The following is an 18,535-nucleotide window of genomic DNA, read 5'->3' as shown; positions in this document are numbered from 1 at the left end:
TGTCTTTCTCTTCCTTTCTGGAAGTAGGAAAAAGGTAAAAGGGGAAATAGCTGTAGAGCTTGTGTTGACAAGGACTTCGACAACGAGTCCAAGAACTGACTGGACCATAGGGGGACCATTAATAATGTCTTTCTCCTAATGTGGGAGAGAGTAGATACTAGATACTCCACTACGTGCAACCCAACATGTAATCATTTATGAGAAATCCCTCCACCACCACCTAATGGTATCTTAAAAATAATTGGTCCTTACATTCGCTTAAAAAACTTCATGCTAATATTTTGAAATTATTTTAAATAAATAGTCATTTATTAAATTAGTTTATTATAATTTCAATTTTCAAACTCTTTTTCAACTTAAATTAAAATACTACTCTCTCCGTATCAAAATAAATATCGTTTTAGCTCATTTCACGCCTGTTAAGAAAAATAATAAATACAATGTGTAGTTTACTAGATTATCCAAATTTATTAGATATTTCTTGAGAGCACTATTAAAAAGAAATAATTCTTTAATATAAGGATATAGGTGGAAACTACTATTATTTTTTTGCCTTAAATTCCTAAAGCGACACTTATTGTTGGAATTTTTTTTTTTTTTTTTTTTTTGCTATAGCAACACTTATTTTGAAACGGAGGGAGTAAATTTTTAAAATATCAATCAATCATGTTCAAATGCCTACAAAATTGGTGAGGGATGAAATTGTAATCGTCACTATATAAGTATATACTGTTAGCTTCAATCCCTCATCTAATTTGTTGCTTTACTCCTTAAAGGATAAAAGTACATATATGACAGCTAATGCAAGCACTCACGATCTTTAGTCGGTAAGATTCCTTTTCTAATTAGTAAGTAGTAATAAGTTGTTTTACTCCTAACAGGTTAGAACTTGGAAATACACAAGACAGCTAATGCGGGTCCAACACGGTCTTTGAATCAACTTAAGTAAATACAGCTAATCTTTTTTTAATACTATACACAAATATTGTCACTAATTTAAGATTCTAGTTGGACTTCTGCTTCGCTATCTCTATTTGTCTTTAGCCAGACTTTCATACCTGCTATTGCTTATTTTAATGCTTATGAAGATCAATAGGATGACCCAAATAGATAAAAAATAAAAAAAATAAAAAATGCCAAAGTATGATGACCCCTAAACTGTCACGATTTTTCATTTTTTAATCGAAACGTGATCATCCGAACTCCCTAAACATAAGATAAATCGCGTCATTTTAATCCTCGTTTCAATTTTAGCACATGCGTAAACTCACATCGCTTTAAACAGAGCGTGAGAGACCAAATTTTTTCTTTTTTAAAATTTTTAATCATTAAAAATTAATTTTAACAAAAACTCTATTTTAAAATCTATTTAAATAATTAAAAAAATTTGAAAAACTCAACCCATCCTCTCCGATAGCCCACTTCGCCGCCGCTGCTCCACTTCAAAATCTATTTAAATAAATCTCCGACGAAAACGACACCATTTTTTAAATTATTTAAATAGATTTTGAAGCGGCGGCGGAGGCAGCAGCGGCAGTGGCGGCGATGAAGTGGGCTATCGGAGAGGATGGGTTGGGTTTTTCAGATTTTTTTAAAATTATTTAAATAGATTTTAAAATTAATTTTTCTTAAAATTAATTTTTTTTGTTGACATGACTTATTTTTATTGGTCTATTTTTCCATGTCACAGCAAGTGAGCTGCACGCGTGTGCCCAGCTGGCACGAGGGGTTCAAATGACACAGTTTATCTTATGTTCGGGGGTTCAGATGATCAACGTTTCAGTTGGAGGGTCTAAATGAAAAATCAAGACAAGTTCAGGGATCCATCTATGACTTTGGTCATAAAAAAAAATGCAGATTAAGCAGTTATTACCATTAGTTAGCTGGTCTTCTTGCACACTTAATTTGGCAGTCATGAGTGGCCGGCCAATTATAGATTGTTAAATATCTAAAAGTAGGATTACTAGTTTTATCATCCAATGAACTACTGCCAAATAAATGATATGAAATGCTTTAAAATATGCACTAGCTAATTAGGTATAGAATGAGGAGTTGGTCAACCATAATAAATGCCACCCTCCTTTGGTTGGTTATGGCAATATTGAAGTCATACACTTACTGTGAATATAAGTTAACTCACTAATGCCGTGAGCTTCAAATTTGATCTCAAGAGTTACCTCAAAACTCCAAAATATACTGTACAGGATAGTTAGTGTAGTATTTACCATAATTTAATACTTTTAAATACTTCTGTTGACCCAGATTTACCCAAAACTCTGATTAGAGTAGGGGTATGCTACGCTTCAACAGTTCAATAGTCACTGACTCGGTGTTTATCTTGGCTTTCCAAGCACATCCACCAATCCAATCAACCAGCCGTGAGATTAAAGCTTTGCAAGATGGAACTACGAGATCTCAGTCGGAATGTATTATTCAGCATTTGCAAGAATTGATGTGCAATATTAGGACGGGTCTGAAATATTATATTAGGCAAAGTGTGCTGCAAGACACCGAGTGAACTCTGATAAATGCTGATGGAAAGGGGAACATTTAGTAGCTATTGTCTAATACCGAAAACTAAACATTCATAAGTCTCCCCATCTAAAAGCAGATGGAAGAGTTATAACCAAAACTCAAAAGCTCTCACCCTAACCAATCTATAATCAACATAACCAAGCTAAAAGTTAGAGACAAAAGTAGCAGCATCCAGCACCATTGCCTCCAGTTTGATGTAGCATTGCATCAATTTCGTCACCCTCCTCCATCTCCAGCTATTTCAACAATTGAAGAAAAGAATGTGAGATGAAGATAAATTGGTAAAAGCAATGCAGGTTGTGTGAAATGTTTCAATACCTCATCAGGAGTTTGCTCTGCCCTAAGCCTGCGGCCATCAAACAAAAAGGCAATAGAGTTCATGTCCACTGACTGACGGTCGCAATAAGCAGTCATGAGCTTGCGCATCTGTGTGCTACGCTTGATCCTGAAAAACACTTCATTCCCATCCTGCAATAAAATAATTGATGATGATTACAAATGAAAAAAGACACAGTACTATATGAAAATGGCCCCTCAATTCCATCTTCTCACACTATCTCTTCCTCCTTTTTTTTGGTCAAGGGAGGACAGGAACTAAAAAGGTGTCAAAATACACAATACAAAGAAGCGGATGTCAGAAAAGTGTGCATCGCAGCTACATAAAAATACCACTTAACAAATCACAACACGTGTATGTATCAAGGAGAAGAAAAAGAAAGGGAGAGATATGGGGCAAGTGCTATGTGCTTCTTCAGAGACTATTCAGTATTATACACACCTAGATAGTCTGAAAAGATCTAGCTCAGTAACTATAGAGCCATGAAGAAGCAAAGTTCTGTTAACTAAAAGTTTATTTTAGATGCATGCACCATAGAAGCAGAAACCGCTAGCTACAATGAACTGTATGTAATTAGACCATATCATCTGTCACATTTGAGAAAGGGAAGCTTCAAGCAATCACCGATCATCGCATAGATGCCAGGTTAATCTTACACAAGCAAAATAATGATGAAACTTGTTCCACCTCAAGAATTTTAAACCATGAACACAGTATCAGCAACCACAGAGTATGGTACAGAAAAACATTTAAGCTATTTATCCATCCCAAGAAGGGGCACAGCAAGAAGAGGCTACATCCGATTTAAATAATACTGACCATGGAATACTCCAAAAATGCTGCCTATACCAATGACACTAATCATGAGCTTTCCAGAAGACCACCAAGAAGTTTGCAACAACAATACTAATACATGGAGGGTTTCTTATTTCTTCTTTTCCCCTTTTCACAAGTAAAGGTATTAACTAATGGATGGAGTTGTATTATTTATGGAATTACTGTTAGAGCCGGGACACATGTTTTCATCTATAGAACCATAGAGGGACAGTACCCTTCACTGAGGTTTCCTGAACAACTTTACCACGAAAAGGCCAACAACTAACTAACCAATTACCATTCATGTTATCACAGAACAAACAGAGTTTAAAATATGTCTGCTTCCATACTGAAGGCCCTCTTCTTGTCCTATCTCTACAGCAAAAAAAAATCACTTTTCTTCCTCGTGGCCTCACTCAAGCTACCAGAAACCAAGTCAATAACACATGTATATTACTTAATTATGCAGCTTACAATGTATAGTGAACAGAGATGAAGATAAATAGAGCAGATAAAATAATATTTGAGAATTTTCCAGCACCTGAAATTCATGAGCATGAGATGGAACATAATAAGAAACCAACATGGAAGAAGAGAAAAGGTGAGCGCACGAAACTTATTATCAAGAATAAAGTAGAATAGCCCAAAATACGTCAAACAACTAAACTACCCAAAAAACATGCTTCTATTATAAGTTAAAAGTTTTCAACTTTTATAAACCAATATAATGCGAATGTTAACTTTACAGACACACTACACCACAGTAAAAAGAAAGTTAGTGAATCACAGACTTGATGGCCACTCTAAAACAAGTAATCCAGTTATGTTCAGGTTAGGAAACTTCCAACCAGCTTATTATTCATTCCATGTCATGCTTATATATACATGAGAATTGACAAACATTATCAAAGTGGGACAAAATGGTATACAGGGCAAGCCAGTTTATTGGTTTGTGATAAAAAATCTAAGCTTATGTCATTTCTACCAAACCAGTTTTACATGGCAAATGAGTAGTTTTGGTTTTAAAAAAAAAAAAAAAAAGGAGAGAAATAGCAGAGCTATGTATGGCTTGATTTTGGTGTCTATAAAAACGATTCCGCCCAAATCAGCCTACATAAACTCATAGCATAAATCACTGTTTACAGTGCACTCACGAATGCATGCAGAAACATGAAAAATCAAACAGTTCGATTAATTTCATGATTTTGTATCATCCAAACAACATGGAAATTCAAAGAAATTATGTATTGTATAACTTCACCATCTATAAGTACCTACTATTGCTGGACAGTGGACTATTACGAGTTATTACGAAATCTAAAGTATGAAATCACAGTTTTCTCATCATTGCCGAGACAAACAAAAGTTTATACACAACTTTCCTTTCCATTATTTTTTAAATTAACCTAATCGCAAAAACTATACTGAGCACGAAAATCTTAGTCCACATGAGAGCAAACACATGTACCCGTATGCATGCAGAAACATGAAAAATCTAACAATCCGATTAACTTCATGATTATGTATCATCGAACCACATGGAAATTCAAAGAAATTATGCACTAGTAGAACTTCATCATCTATAAATACTCCGATCACTTGACGTATTACGAATTATTTACGAAATGCAAACCGCAAACATTTAGACTGTATTTACAAAACATAGCTATAGTTTCAAAAAAATAACAAAACGTAGCTACATTTTTGGTTTTGTAGCAAATACATGCTACAACTCTTTCGCGTGATTTCAGCTGATACAGTTGATATACCCGCCTGATACAACAACTATAGTTACGATTCGTAAATACGCAAACTGTACCTACGTTTTCGTAATACGCTCTAAACTATATCTATCGACGAATTTTTTTCAATATTAACCTAATCACAAAAACTATCATGAGCACGAAAAATCGTAGTCGATATGATAACAAATACACGTACATCAACACATAGTAAAGAGATTATAATACGATAACAAAAATTAAAACAACGATAATATGTATACCTGACCCTTAACCTTCAGATTAATATGAACCATCTGATCATTAGGTTTCTTCTCTTCCTCACCAGCCCCTCCAGTAGCAGACATTATGATCAAAACTAACAATTACTCTTTAGGGTTTTTCCAGTGATAAAATTAACTCTTGCGAGATGAAAAACACCTAAAGGGCTCATTTTATATGCTAAGCGCTTTGTGTTTCTCAGTTATGCATACCACGCGCTTGGAACAAACGCGAAGGGTATAAAAGGGATACTGATGTACAAAACCATGTCGTTAAATGTTTACTGATGACGTGGCTGTGGGATATGGCGAGTGTTGGGTCTTGTTATGAAGCTGAGAGTGGGAAAGTAGAATAAATTGAATTGAAATATAAATTTGAATTCCGGGGTGAAATGGAAAAACGAGGGAATTGAATGAACTTGACCAGGAAAAGAGGAGGGCGTTGAATGACGGTCAAGATACCTCCAGAAAGAATCGACGGCTCTGAATGAAAATACGTTTTGGGCTTTTGTTCTCCACTACAGTAGCTAGTTACAAAAAGGTTTGGAACATTTTTTTTTGAGCGGAGCCCTTCAAAAGCACTGGTTTTTAATTTTTGGCCCTCAAATTTGAAATCTTTAATTTAAGTCCTTTGCCTAAAAATTTATGGGTTTTGAGTTCGAACGCCCGCTCAAACCAAAAAAAGAAATTCAGAAGGCAGAACTGCCCCAACCTTATGCCTTAAGGTAGAGTATGCACGAAAACTATGCCTGATGACTTGCAAAACTATACCTGAGGCCTAACTTTAGCTTGCAAAACTATGTCTGAGGCCTAACTTTAGATTGCAAAACTCTGCCTGCAGGAGAGTTTTGCATTCAAAACTCTACCTGCCGGGAGAGTTTGTGTTACACCTTCCGTTTGTTGCAAGGAGATTTTGGCTTATTGGCGGTGTGTACCTTCGATTCAGTAATCCGCACCAGAGTTTTAGACATGAGATATTTTACCTTGTATGTGTACAGGAGTATAAACATGCATTCTTGATATTACGAGGGAATTAGAAGTGAAACGAATCAAATCGGAGTAGTTCAGAATAACTACTGAAACCAGTCAGCATCGACGGCCCAAAGGACGACCGTCGACACGTCGACGAGCCGTCGTCTGGCACCGTCGACAGGGTTCTACAATTAGGCATCTCAAAGCGGATGCGACGGACGGCATCACGACACGTCGACTTCACCGACCGTCGACACCCGTCGACCCTACTCGTCGACCGCTGCGGATGCGGAACTTTCCTTCGTTTATAAATATAAGATCCTACATTTTTATTCCATTATTCTCCAAAAAACAGACCCTACATCTCTCTAGAACTCTCTAAAACACTCCCTCTATTTCTACAACAAATCTATACCAAGAAACCAAGATCAAAAGCAAAGATTAAAAGATTCATGTACTGGGAAGCCTATTAGGGTTTGTGAAGAGTAAGAATTTCTTTGGTATTCAAGTGGGGGATGTCACACCCCAATTTCCGATGGGGATGACGGGCACCCGACCCTTACTATGTTAGCGTTTTATGCCGACTCTCGTGTTACTCATAATCATATTGGGGTTAAACCATGAAATGAGTGCGACAATGTAAACTTTTCAAAAAACATGCTTTTCGTCTTTCTCAAATCGAGGAAAATCAGCAAACACATGAAATCGTAATATAATGCGTAATAATACATCGGCGTTGAGGAAATGTTATGTAGCCGCTTACAATATGATTTGTTACATACGTGACTATTCTTGAAAGTCTCTAACATAACTCAAGATATCAAAGCATAGATATGTCACGACTCATAGCATGACTTGGGAGGAAACGGAGCTCGCCAATCCAACCGGAACATCCGCTACTAATGTCCTCTACTCATCTTTATACACACATATACATATAAATGCGACCCCCGAAGAGCGGGTCAAGACGAATATGTCCGAGCATGTAAAACATGGAATACAAGAAAGTAATCATACTGAAATCAGGAGTATAGAAAATCATAAAGCTTGCCTTTGAAACATAAATCATGCATGTCAATATCATGTAGTACATATGCATATACATAACGTGTCCCGGCCCTCTAGTGAGGGACTCGGTAAGTAAAATCATCATATCGTCATGCCATCATATCATCATGCCATCATACATATATATATATACCGTACTCGGTCCTCTAGTGAGGGACTCGGTGAATAACGTGTCCGCCCTCTAGTGAGGGACTCGGTAAAGGAGATCCCGTCTCCATCATGTATATCATACTTGGCCCATCCCTATGCCGGCGCCATCATCACATCATCATATATATACCATACCTGGCCCCATGAGGGACTCGTGAACAACGCAGTGGAGCCGCACGAATACGTGTCCCGGCCCGGACTCGGTGAAGGACATATTGAGGCCGGCACTAGCAAAAGCGAGAAACCATATGCACATAAAATCACCTTTTAAGACTCGATAGATAAGTAAGAAATCAACGCTCGAGTATCAAACGATAGTCATACAAAATCCGTTCTAATGCCATTAGACTACATCAAAGAGAATCTTAGAGATCGTATATCACGTAAAACATAATCCGAGCCCGCCCGGAAAGTTACGGACATTATTCACTTTAGGACTTTCTACGAACATATCGAAGCGATCCGAGCCCTTCTATGAAAGTTAGGGACCTTATTCGACATAGAATCCTTTAGAACAAAACTTTTTATGCAACATTTGAAATCCAATCATACCAAAGACATAAGGACCATAATTCTACGCATTAAGAATGCCAACATTAAGAGGTAAGAATCGTAGACATGCTCGGATCGTAAGAATAGAGATACCCGAGGCTCGTATCATAGCCTACTTACAACTAAAACATGCCAAAAGGAAGAAAGGTTAAGCTTTACATACCTCGTCCGCTTCCTAAGCTAATCCAAACTTAAGTCTCTAAGCTTCCCAAGATCTACAACAACGTCATTAGACACCAAACATTAGCCATAGGTACTTAGGAATCCATTAATCAAGCTAGCACTTTATTTACGAAGAGATTTGGGCAGCATTTCCTATAAATTCAACAACCCCGAGAATTCAAACCAAATCATCAACAACAATACCAACAATCTTATTAGCAACATCAACAATCAATTCAAAATGCATTCTAACGTTAGTAACTCTTTTCTACATAATTCGACAACATTTCACTTATATTCAAATCAACCTCATACGATCAAGCCAACATCAACGCTCACATGTTCGAGTACTAATCCGAGATCAGTCAAACAAGATTCAAGAACATTTCAAACAATCCGCACAACATTCAAAACAACCTAACCATAAAGCTACTCCACCCGAAACCTCCCAACTTCAAGAGAAACAACAACAACACATTTCTTTCTTCCAAATTCATGAACTACACCAACAATCCACACGTTAACCACATCATTCTCATAAAAACAAGAAATCATATCAAAATCACGTTAGCTTCTAAAACAGCTCACAACGATTACAACTTCAATTTGAACCATCAAACCTTCATTTTCATCATAGAATCTACAACAACAACAACCAAAAATACTAAATAAATTTGATTCATTCTTCCTACACAAACAGCCCATACACACACGGCTCAACATCAACATACATAGTTTCATAGAACTATCCTTTTCCACACACTATAATACTTCCAAACCATCCATAAAACATGTAAAAGAAGATTGAACATTTACCTTTTCCACTTAACTCCTCCCAACAGAGTTACACACATATGAGAACGAATGGTTTACTTGCTCCAACAACTACTCCACGTTGTACAGGACCTTCCAATTGGTTGAAAAGCTAGAAGAAAATTATTTTTCTTGATCAACTCTCATGGACCAATTAAGGTCACATTCCCCATGGCCGATGGTTTTTCTCCTTCTTTCTCCAAGTCTCTAAAATTTGCAAAATGATGAATCATGCCTTGTTTGGTCATCCCTTATATATATATATGATCCATACAAGATGAACACATGGACCACTTTTGGCTTAGGCTAATCAAATTTGGCCAAGCCTTGCTGGGAGGGGCCCACACCACACGGCCATTACCTGGGCTTATCCAATCCAAGTCATCAACTTTTAATTTTTAACCCTCCTTAATATTTTCATCCAATAAAACATGAGCAACTTCAGGCCTTAAAACAAAAATGAGGTTAAAAGTCTCTACTTATTCCATAATAGTCTTGTCCTTAACTTTCACTTTAGCTCCTGAATGTCTCAATGTACAAAATGCTAGGATAAATTGGATTTCATTCTAATGGAGAGATCGACTCAAGGCTTGTTCCTAAGTGATTAAGGTGAGTTTTATGTTTATTTCATGTTATTATGAATGGTTAAAAGACTTGGATTATATAAGAAAGTGAATATGACGAGCTAATTTTTCACGGAAATAATGGTATGTTTTGGTTAATGTGAATCATGATTCTTAGTATGAGATAATATAACCTCGTTATAGATGATGCTAATGACGTTGAGGAAATGTTATGTGAGGAATAAATATGATGTTGTATTATAATTATGGTTATGAATATCCTTGAGAGGGAATCTTGAGAATTGAATAATGATTAACTTTAACGAAGCTTATTGATTATGATATTGTAGATGTGTTGTTAATGTTTGGGAATTGTTATATCATATGGAGGAAGTTACAGAAACAAAGGAAATGCTACCTAATTTTCGTTAACTTTAGCCTAAGCTTAAGTATATTTCCAAGTATCTAATCTTAGTACGAATTCCCTTAAAGGTAGAATCGCAAGCTTGAGAGGCACGCAATTAGACGATAGAGTTGAAGAGATACAAAGGTATGTGAGGCTAGTCCCTCTCTTCCAAAGGCATGATTCTTATATATATGGTGATATCTTTCCGGTAATTTTCGTGATCTTCTTACATTCCAAAAGATGAAAGCTAAAGAGTATTAACAGTTTCCCACAAGGTAGAGATGACATATGTCCCATGATAAGGATATGATGCTAACGATCTTGACATGATTCCTTGATGCTATTCATTGTTGATACCCTCACCTTATAATGCTAGTTCCTTCAAGGTGAGACGTGATGATCATGACTACTCCATAATGGAATCGGGGGTTCTCGACCTTACGTCACCCCGATAGAGTTATAGTTTGTGCTTGAGTTCTAATGCATGCTTTATGATAAGTATATTAGGATGAGATTACACCGTGCCTAGATGGCCGGGCATGACACCGCGAAGGCGGGCGACTTATGATTACACCGTGCTTAGATGGCCGGGCATGACACCGCGAAGGCAGACGACTTATGATTACACCATGCCTAAATGGCGGGGATACGACTTTATGATTACACCGTGCTAAACGACGTGGCCGGCACCCTTCTTGCTATGATTACACCGTGCCTAAATGGCCGGACATGACACCGCTAAAGCGGGCTGCTTTGATTACACCGTGCCTAGAGGGCCGGACATAACACCACTAGTGGGCGGCATGGCGATGGTTACCCGGACGCCGGTTAACGATGATGATATATTTGATATGTATAACATGTGTTTTCCATTAAAAGTTAAACAGGTTATATCTTCACCTCATGTCTCATTATTTATTTGTTATGTTAGTATCATTCATGCCTTACATACTCAGTACATTTTTCGTACTGACGTCCTATTCTTTTTGACACCGTGTTCATGTCTGCATGGGTAGATAGGAGACGGCATGACCGCAGGAGCTTGTCGGCGGATTCACAGGAGTACTCAACTACTCCGGAGGTGCTACTTATGGTCATATTCTTTTGTGTATTTATTTGGGCACGACGGGGTCCTGTCCCGTCCTTATATCTTAGTACTCTAGTAGAGGCTCGTAGATGCGTATGTGTGGGTAGTAGATGTCCCATGATGACTACATTGTACATTTGTATATCATTTTTGTAGCCGTGAGGGCTTATGTATATATGCATGTGTTGCCTTCGAGATTATATGTGTCCAGGATGAGTATGATGACTAGCATAATGAGTGGTGCTCGGTAGTCAGCTCGGGTACCCGTCATGGCTCTCTAGTCAGGTCGTGACAGTTTGCAGGCAAACTATGCTTGATGGCTTGCAAAACTATGCCTAAGGCCTAACTTTGGTAGCAAAACTCTGTCTACAGGTAGGGGTGGGCATGGTACGATATTGGAAAGTTTAGTAATTTTGGTTTTTGATTTTTAAAAATACTATACCATTACCATACCAAATTAGTTGGGTATGGTTCGGTATTTTTAAGTTCGATTTCGGTATTTTTCGATACGGTAAATCGGTAACCATAGTTTGTTCGACTTCGACCTACATATACTTATATAATAGATAATTACGACTTCGGCTATTCAAGAAACGTCTCAATTATATTGTACCAACACCTTACACATGTAAATATATTCAAAAGAAGCACAATTAATCCCCTTCGTAAATCAATTACACAAAAGGACATTTCAATTAACATAGATTAATCAAATTTCCAACGTTTAAATAATTAATTTTGTACTAATACTTGTTTATATATTTGTTAGAATTAAAATACTAATATATATGACTTCTATATGTAACTATATACTTCGGTATGGTATTCAGTATTTCGGTATATTATTTATAAATACCGCATACCATACCGAATGCCGAACTTTTAAAAAATGTATATCAAATACCGTACCAAATACCATAATATCAAAATCACGGTAAAAAAAAATTTGGTTTCGGTATGATAATTGGTATATACTATACCATGCCCACCCCTACCTGCAGGCAGAGTTTTGCATTCAAAATTCTGCCTGAGGCCTAACTTTTGCCCCAGTAGGCCTAACTTTGCTACAAAACTCTGCCTTGCGATTTTATTTTTTATCTTTTTAATTAAGCCGGGGTTCGAACCCCAAACCTCATGGTATTAGGCTAAAGGCAAAAATTAAAGACCGCCAATATGCTGGGCAAAAATTAAAGACCACCCTAAAATAAGGGCATTCCTGCGAATTGCCCGTTTAAGAATGGATTCTTCCCATTTTTTTGCTCGGATTGGCCTTCTTTTTGGTGGTCTTTAATTTTTGTCCTTCGCTTAAAAAGGTGACCGAAAATACCCCGAGGTTAAGGGTTTGAATTTTCGCTCAGTCAAAAAAAAAAAAATGCAAGGCAAAGCTTTGCAAAAAGTCTTCCTTATGCGACAGACTTTGGTTAAAGCATAACTAAAAGTCCGCCGGAAACGGCAACCTTTGCCTTTTATAAGGCAAAACTAAAAGTTTACCTTGTAAGGCAAAGCTTGCCGGATGCCTTAACCCAAGTCTGCCGCATAAGGCAGACTTTTCCTAGGCATAACTAAAAGTTTGCCTTATAAGGCAAAGTCTGCCGTATCCGGCAGACTTTTAGTCATGCCTTAAGGCAAAGTCTGCCGCATAAGACAAACTTTTTGCGAAGCCTTGTCTTTCAATTTATTTTTATTTTTATGACTAAGACAAGATTCAAACCCAGAACCGCGGGGTATTTTAGGCGAAGGGCAAAAATTAAAAACCAGCAATTTGAGGGGCAAAAATTAAAGACCACCCCCAGCGAAGGACGATCGTGCAAATTGCCCTATTCTTCTTTGTCCAATGGTAGATGGACCATCGCCAATTTTTATTAAGAAAAGGGAAAAGGTCCATAACTATGACCATCGCCAATTTTTATTAAGAAAAGGGAAAACGTCCATAACTATTCTTGAATTATCAAAACATTTTTTTGCACGGACTGTTCTTCAAAGGCTCTGGTCTTTAATTTTTGTCCTTCGCTTTAAAAAGTGACCGAAAATATCCTGAGATTTTGGGTTCAAACTTTTGCTCGCCTTTAAAAAAAAAAAAAAAAAAATTGCAAGGCGGAGAGTTTCGCACGAAGTAGACCAATTCTTGACAAAAGATTTGCCTTAATGCGAGAATTTGCCTTAAGGAAGAGGTTTGCCTTAATGCAGAATTTGCCTTAAGGCCGTTTTATTTTTTTTATTTTTTTTTTAACTTGGCTTAACTTTTGCCCGAATAGGCCTACTTTGCTACGAAACTCTGCCTAAGACTGGGTTCGAACCCAGAACTTCGGGTATTTTAGGCTAAGGAAAAAATTAAAGACCAAGATTTGAGGGACAAAAATTAAAGACCACCCCCGAACAAGGGCAATCGTGCAAAATGCCCTATTCAAAATAAGTCAAATTTATTGGGGCAATTTGCATGATTGCCCTTATTCGGGGGTGATCTTTAATTTTTGCCCCACAAATTGCCGTCTTTAATTTTGCCTTTCGCCTAAAATACCCCGATGTTCTGTGTTCGAAACCCGGCACAGTCAAAAACTAAAATCGCAAGGCAGAGTTTTGTTGCAAAATTAGGCCTGTTCGAAAGGCCTAACTTTTATAGAATTCCAACATAATAAAAAAAAAAAAATGCCTCAAGGCAAAAGAACTTTTTTTTTTTTTTTGCCTTAAGGCAAACTTTTTGCAAAGCCTTGCCTTGCATTTTTTTTTTTTTACTGAGCGCGTGTTCGAACTCAGAACCTCGGGATATTTTTGGACACTTTTTTAAGTGAAGGGCAAAAACTAAAGACCATCGCCTTTGAAGGGAATCCATGCAAAAAAAATGAATTTATTGTTCGTTACATTTTTCGTCCGAAAATGCGTTCATCATTAGTCAACTAGGTAAAAAATGTTTTCGAAATAGCTCAAAAATACCCTTCCAAATGGTGCTCCAAAATAAGAGAAAAACGAACCAATTTACCCTGATAAGGAAATGTTGACAAATTGACGACGAGTATATTATGACATTTGAGAACGAAGGTAAATGGAAAAGTAATAAGCACAATAGCTAACATGTCTCAGAGTAAACATTCTTGAGTATCAGAGAAGAATAGAAGGCAACAGATGAGCACAAACTATGTGCATTGAAGCAGATTATGTGTGAAGCATACATATGGAGGATCTCGGATGCTTTCGAAGTGACGACAGTAATGCGAGGGGAATCGATATCCAATTGCGCGTGAAAAGGCATGTGAAAATAATATACGTGGACCCAAATGAGCAAGTGAACAATGTACTAGGTAGGGGTGGGCATGGTATGGTATTTGAAACTTCGGTACGGTAATTTCGATTTTCGGTTTCTAAAAATACTATACCAGTACCGTACCAAATTAATTCGGTATAGTTCGGCATTTTAAAGTTCGATTTTGGCATTTTACAGTACGATAAATCGGTACCATAGTTTGTCCTACTTCCACTTAAATATACTCATATCGTGAAGAATTATGACTTTCGCTACTTGAGAAACGTCTCAATTATTATGTACTAAATACCTTAAACAACAACAACAACAACATACCCAGTAAAATCCCACAATGTAGAGTCTGGGGAGGGTAAAGTATACGCAGACCTTACCCTTATCTCGAAAGATAGGGAGGATGTTTCTAAAAGACTCTCGGCTCAAAAAAAAAAAAACATGACGAGAAAAGGTCAGATAGGCACAAATAGCTCAAAGCAATATGAAAATGCAACTAACGAAAGCGGAAAAAGAAAACCTAATAAAGCAGTCTGAGAAAAAAGAAGCAGTGGCTACCACAGATAAATAAGATATTCAAGGTACAAGAAACAACATATAGTAGCAAGAATCAAAGGACAATAAATCGTAGATCAAAACTCGCGACTACTAGTACGAAGGTATACATGGGACAACCTACTAGCCTTTTACCATAATCTGAGTCCTCCATAGCCTACTATCTAAGGTCATGTCCTCAGTAAGCTAGAAATATGCCATGTCCTATCTATGCACCTCTCCCTAATACATCTTCGGCCTACCTCTACCTCTTCTGAAACCGTCCACAGCCAACCTCTCACACCTCCGCACTGAGGCATTTGTGTTTTTCCTCTTCACATGCCCAAACCATCTCAGCCGCGCTTCGCGCATCTTGTCCTCCACCGATGCCACTCCAACCTTATCCCGGATATCTTCATTCTTAATCATGTCTCTCCTTGTGAGCCACACATCCATTGCGGCATTCTCATTTTCACAACTTTCATCTTTTGGACATGCAAGTTCTTGACTGCCCAACACTTTGCCCCGTACAACAAAGTCGGTCTCACTACCACTTTGTAGAACTTTCCTTTAAGCTTTGGTGGTACCTTCTTATCACACAACACTCCTGAAGCGAGCCTTCATTTCATCCACCCTACACCAATACGGTGCGTGACATCATCGTCAACATCCCCATTTTCTTGTATAATAGACCTAAGATACTTGAATCTTTTTTTTGGATGGACTGGGTACCAAGCCTCACTTCCACGCCAGCCTTATATGCCACGTCACTGAACTTGCACTGCATGTACTCTGTCTTGGTCCTACTCAACTTAAACCCTTTAGACTCCGGAGTTTGCCTCCACACCTCTAGCTTAGCATTCACTCCGCTACGAGTCTTGTCAATCAAGACTATGTCATCCTCGAATAACATGCACCATGGCACCTCAGCTTGAATTTGCCGCGTCAAACCATCCATCACCAAGGCAAATAAAAATGGGTTAAGAGCTGATCCCTGGGGCAACCCCATCTCCACTGGAAGTGCTCCGAGTATCCTCCCACTGTCCTTACCCTAGTCTTGGCTCCCTCATTCATGTCCTTGATCGCCCTAATGTATGCCACAGGTACACCTCTAGCCTCCAAGCATCTCCATAAAACTTCTCTTGGCACTTTGTCATAAGCCTTTTCTAGGTCAATGAAAACCATGTGTACGTCTCTCTTCCTCTCCCTATGCTGTTCCACCAGTCTCCTCATAAGACGAATGGCTTTTGTAGTCGAGAGCTCCGACATGAATCCGAATTGGTTCTCTGAAATGGACACGCCTTTCCTCACCCTTATATCCACCACACTTTTATAGTGTGACTCAGCAACTTAATACCTTTATAGTTGTTGCAACTTTGAATGTCGCCCTTGTTCTTGTACAAAGGAACCATCGTACTCCACCTTCATTCCTCGGGAATCTTCGTCGTCTTAAAAATGACATTAAACAACCCAGTCAGTCACTCCAAACCTACCCTGCCTGCACTCTTCCAAAACTTCCCGGGGATCTCGTCAGGCCCGGTCGCTCTTCCCCTGCGCATCCTACGAACAACACCCTTAACCTCCTCTACCTTTATACTCTTACAATACCCAAAGTCACGACGCCTCTCAGAGTACTCCAAATCTCCCAACACAATATCTCTGTCACCTTCTTCGTTCAAGCGTTTATGAAAGTATGAATGCCATCTTCGTCTAATGAGAGCATCCTCCACCAATATTTTTTCATCTTCGTCCTTGACGCACTTTACTTGATCCAGGTCCCGTGCCTTTCTCTCTCCCGCCTTAGCTAGTCTGAACAACTTCTTATCCCCACATTTGTTTTCTAGTTCTGCATAAGCCGTTTTTGCCGCTGAAACTGCCAACTTCGCTTCCTTTCTCGCAATCTTATACCTTTCCTTATTCGTCCGCTTCTCCTCATCAACTTTGCTATCTACCAACTTCACATACGCCACCTTATTTGCTTCCACCTTTCCTTGGACTTCTCTATTCCACCACCAGTCCCTTCGGTGCCCACCACGGCGACCTCTCGAGACCCCCAGTACGTCTCTAACTGCTTCTATAATGTAGTTAGCTATCCTATCCCACATATTGTAAGCGTCCCCCCTACTCTTTAAGCCCCCATAGCCATTAGCTTCTCCCCTATCTCCTGGGCACTAGACGAAGTCAGACTCCCCCACCCGATCCTCGCCCAGTCATCCACAACCTTTTTTTTCTTCTTCCTCTTAATTTCCAAATCCATCACCAAAAGCTTATGTTGGGTCGTAAAGTTCTCACTCGGGATGACCTTGCAGTCTTTACAAAAGACCTTTATCATCTTTCCTAAGGAGCAAAAAGTCTATCTACATCGCAGCCGTCAAACTACGGAAGGTTACCAGGTGCTGCTCCCTCTTCGGGAATCTCGAGTTGGCTACCACCAATCCAAAAGCTTTTACGAAATCCAAAAGTGAGACCCTTCCTTCGTTCCTATCCCCAAAGCCAAAACCTCTATGTTCATCAATATAAACCCCCGAGGTTGACCCAATGTGACCATTGAAATCTCCTCTTACGAATAACTTCTTGGTGGGCGGTATACCTCCCACCACTTCATCCAAATCCTCCCAAACGCGTCTCTTCTCCTCCTTATCTAAGCCTGTTTGTGGCGCGTAAGCACTAATAATGTTCAAAGTATACCCTCTCACGACCAACTTAATCGCCATCATCCGGTCATTGACCTTCCTAACCTCCACCACCTGGTCCCTTAGCTTACTATCTACTAAAATGCCTACCCCCATTCCTATACATCGACTTACCCGAGAACCATAACTTATACCCGTTCACATCCTTGACTTTAGATCCTACCCATTTGGTCTCTTGGACGCAAGCTATATTAATCCTCCTTTTCTTAAGAATCTTAACTAGCTCTATGGACTTCCCCGTCAAAGTCTCAATGTTCCAGGAACCTACTCTCAACCTAGACGCTCCCTGAACCTACTTACCCCCTTAACCCTAGCCCCCATCCCCGACCGAGAACATGACCCTATTCTACCATCGCTCACTAAAGCCACAAAGGCAAATATAAACTACTCAAAGATTTATCTAAAACAAACAGGAAAAAAATACTAAAGCACAAGTTAGCAAGACACAATAGGCAAGTCGGGCACGACAAGAATGATAGCACTATGAGGAATAAAGGTAAGAATGTAACGTCAAGAACGCGAAGCAGGTAAAATTTAACAAGGCTAAAGGACAAAGAATTGATATGAGCCACCGGAGGTACCAACTCCAGCTGAA

At 38.6% G+C, this 18,535-nt stretch overlaps 2 protein-coding genes across 2 annotated transcripts; both read right to left on the bottom strand.

The window, feature by feature from the left end:
- Positions 1-2,537: 2,537 nt before the first annotated feature.
- On the bottom strand, positions 2,538-5,829 carry LOC132049683 (small ubiquitin-related modifier 1-like). The gene is made up of 3 exons (XM_059440585.1): positions 5,694-5,829; positions 2,854-3,003; positions 2,538-2,771 (listed from the first exon to the last, which is right to left on the bottom strand). Exons 1-3 carry the CDS (start codon positions 5,775-5,777, stop codon positions 2,685-2,687), a joined length of 321 nt encoding a protein of 106 aa, XP_059296568.1. The 5' UTR covers positions 5,778-5,829; the 3' UTR covers positions 2,538-2,684.
- Positions 5,830-17,375: 11,546 nt separating this feature from the next.
- LOC132062387 (uncharacterized) lies at positions 17,376-18,036 on the bottom strand. Its single transcript, XM_059454970.1, has 2 exons — positions 17,638-18,036; positions 17,376-17,549 (listed from the first exon to the last, which is right to left on the bottom strand). Exons 1-2 carry the CDS (start codon positions 18,034-18,036, stop codon positions 17,376-17,378), a joined length of 573 nt encoding a protein of 190 aa, XP_059310953.1.
- Between the last annotated feature and the right edge of the window lie 499 nt (positions 18,037-18,535).

Source organism: Lycium ferocissimum, chromosome 1 (assembly GCF_029784015.1).
Source record: "Lycium ferocissimum isolate CSIRO_LF1 chromosome 1, AGI_CSIRO_Lferr_CH_V1, whole genome shotgun sequence".
Classification (NCBI taxonomy): domain Eukaryota; kingdom Viridiplantae; phylum Streptophyta; class Magnoliopsida; order Solanales; family Solanaceae; genus Lycium; species Lycium ferocissimum.
This window is presented reverse-complemented; position numbering and strand designations above follow the sequence as displayed.

Bases quoted from the DNA above. Each gene is read 5' to 3' on its own strand.
- LOC132062387 (XM_059454970.1), bottom strand. From the start codon at position 18,036: ATGGGGGTAGGCATTTTAGTAGATAGTAAGCTAAGGGACCAGGTGGTG. The intron at 17,550-17,637 runs GTAACCTTCCGT...AAAGACTGCAAG, and splicing joins CGAAGAGGGAGCAGCACCTG to GTCATCCCGAGTGAGAACTT.
- LOC132049683 (XM_059440585.1), bottom strand. From the start codon at position 5,777: ATGTCTGCTACTGGAGGGGCTGGTGAGGAAGAGAAGAAACCTAATGAT. The intron at 3,004-5,693 runs GTATACATATTA...ATTTTATTGCAG, and splicing joins ATCTGAAGGTTAAGGGTCAG to GATGGGAATGAAGTGTTTTT. The intron at 2,772-2,853 runs GTATTGAAACAT...TTGTTGAAATAG, and splicing joins CAGAGCAAACTCCTGATGAG to CTGGAGATGGAGGAGGGTGA.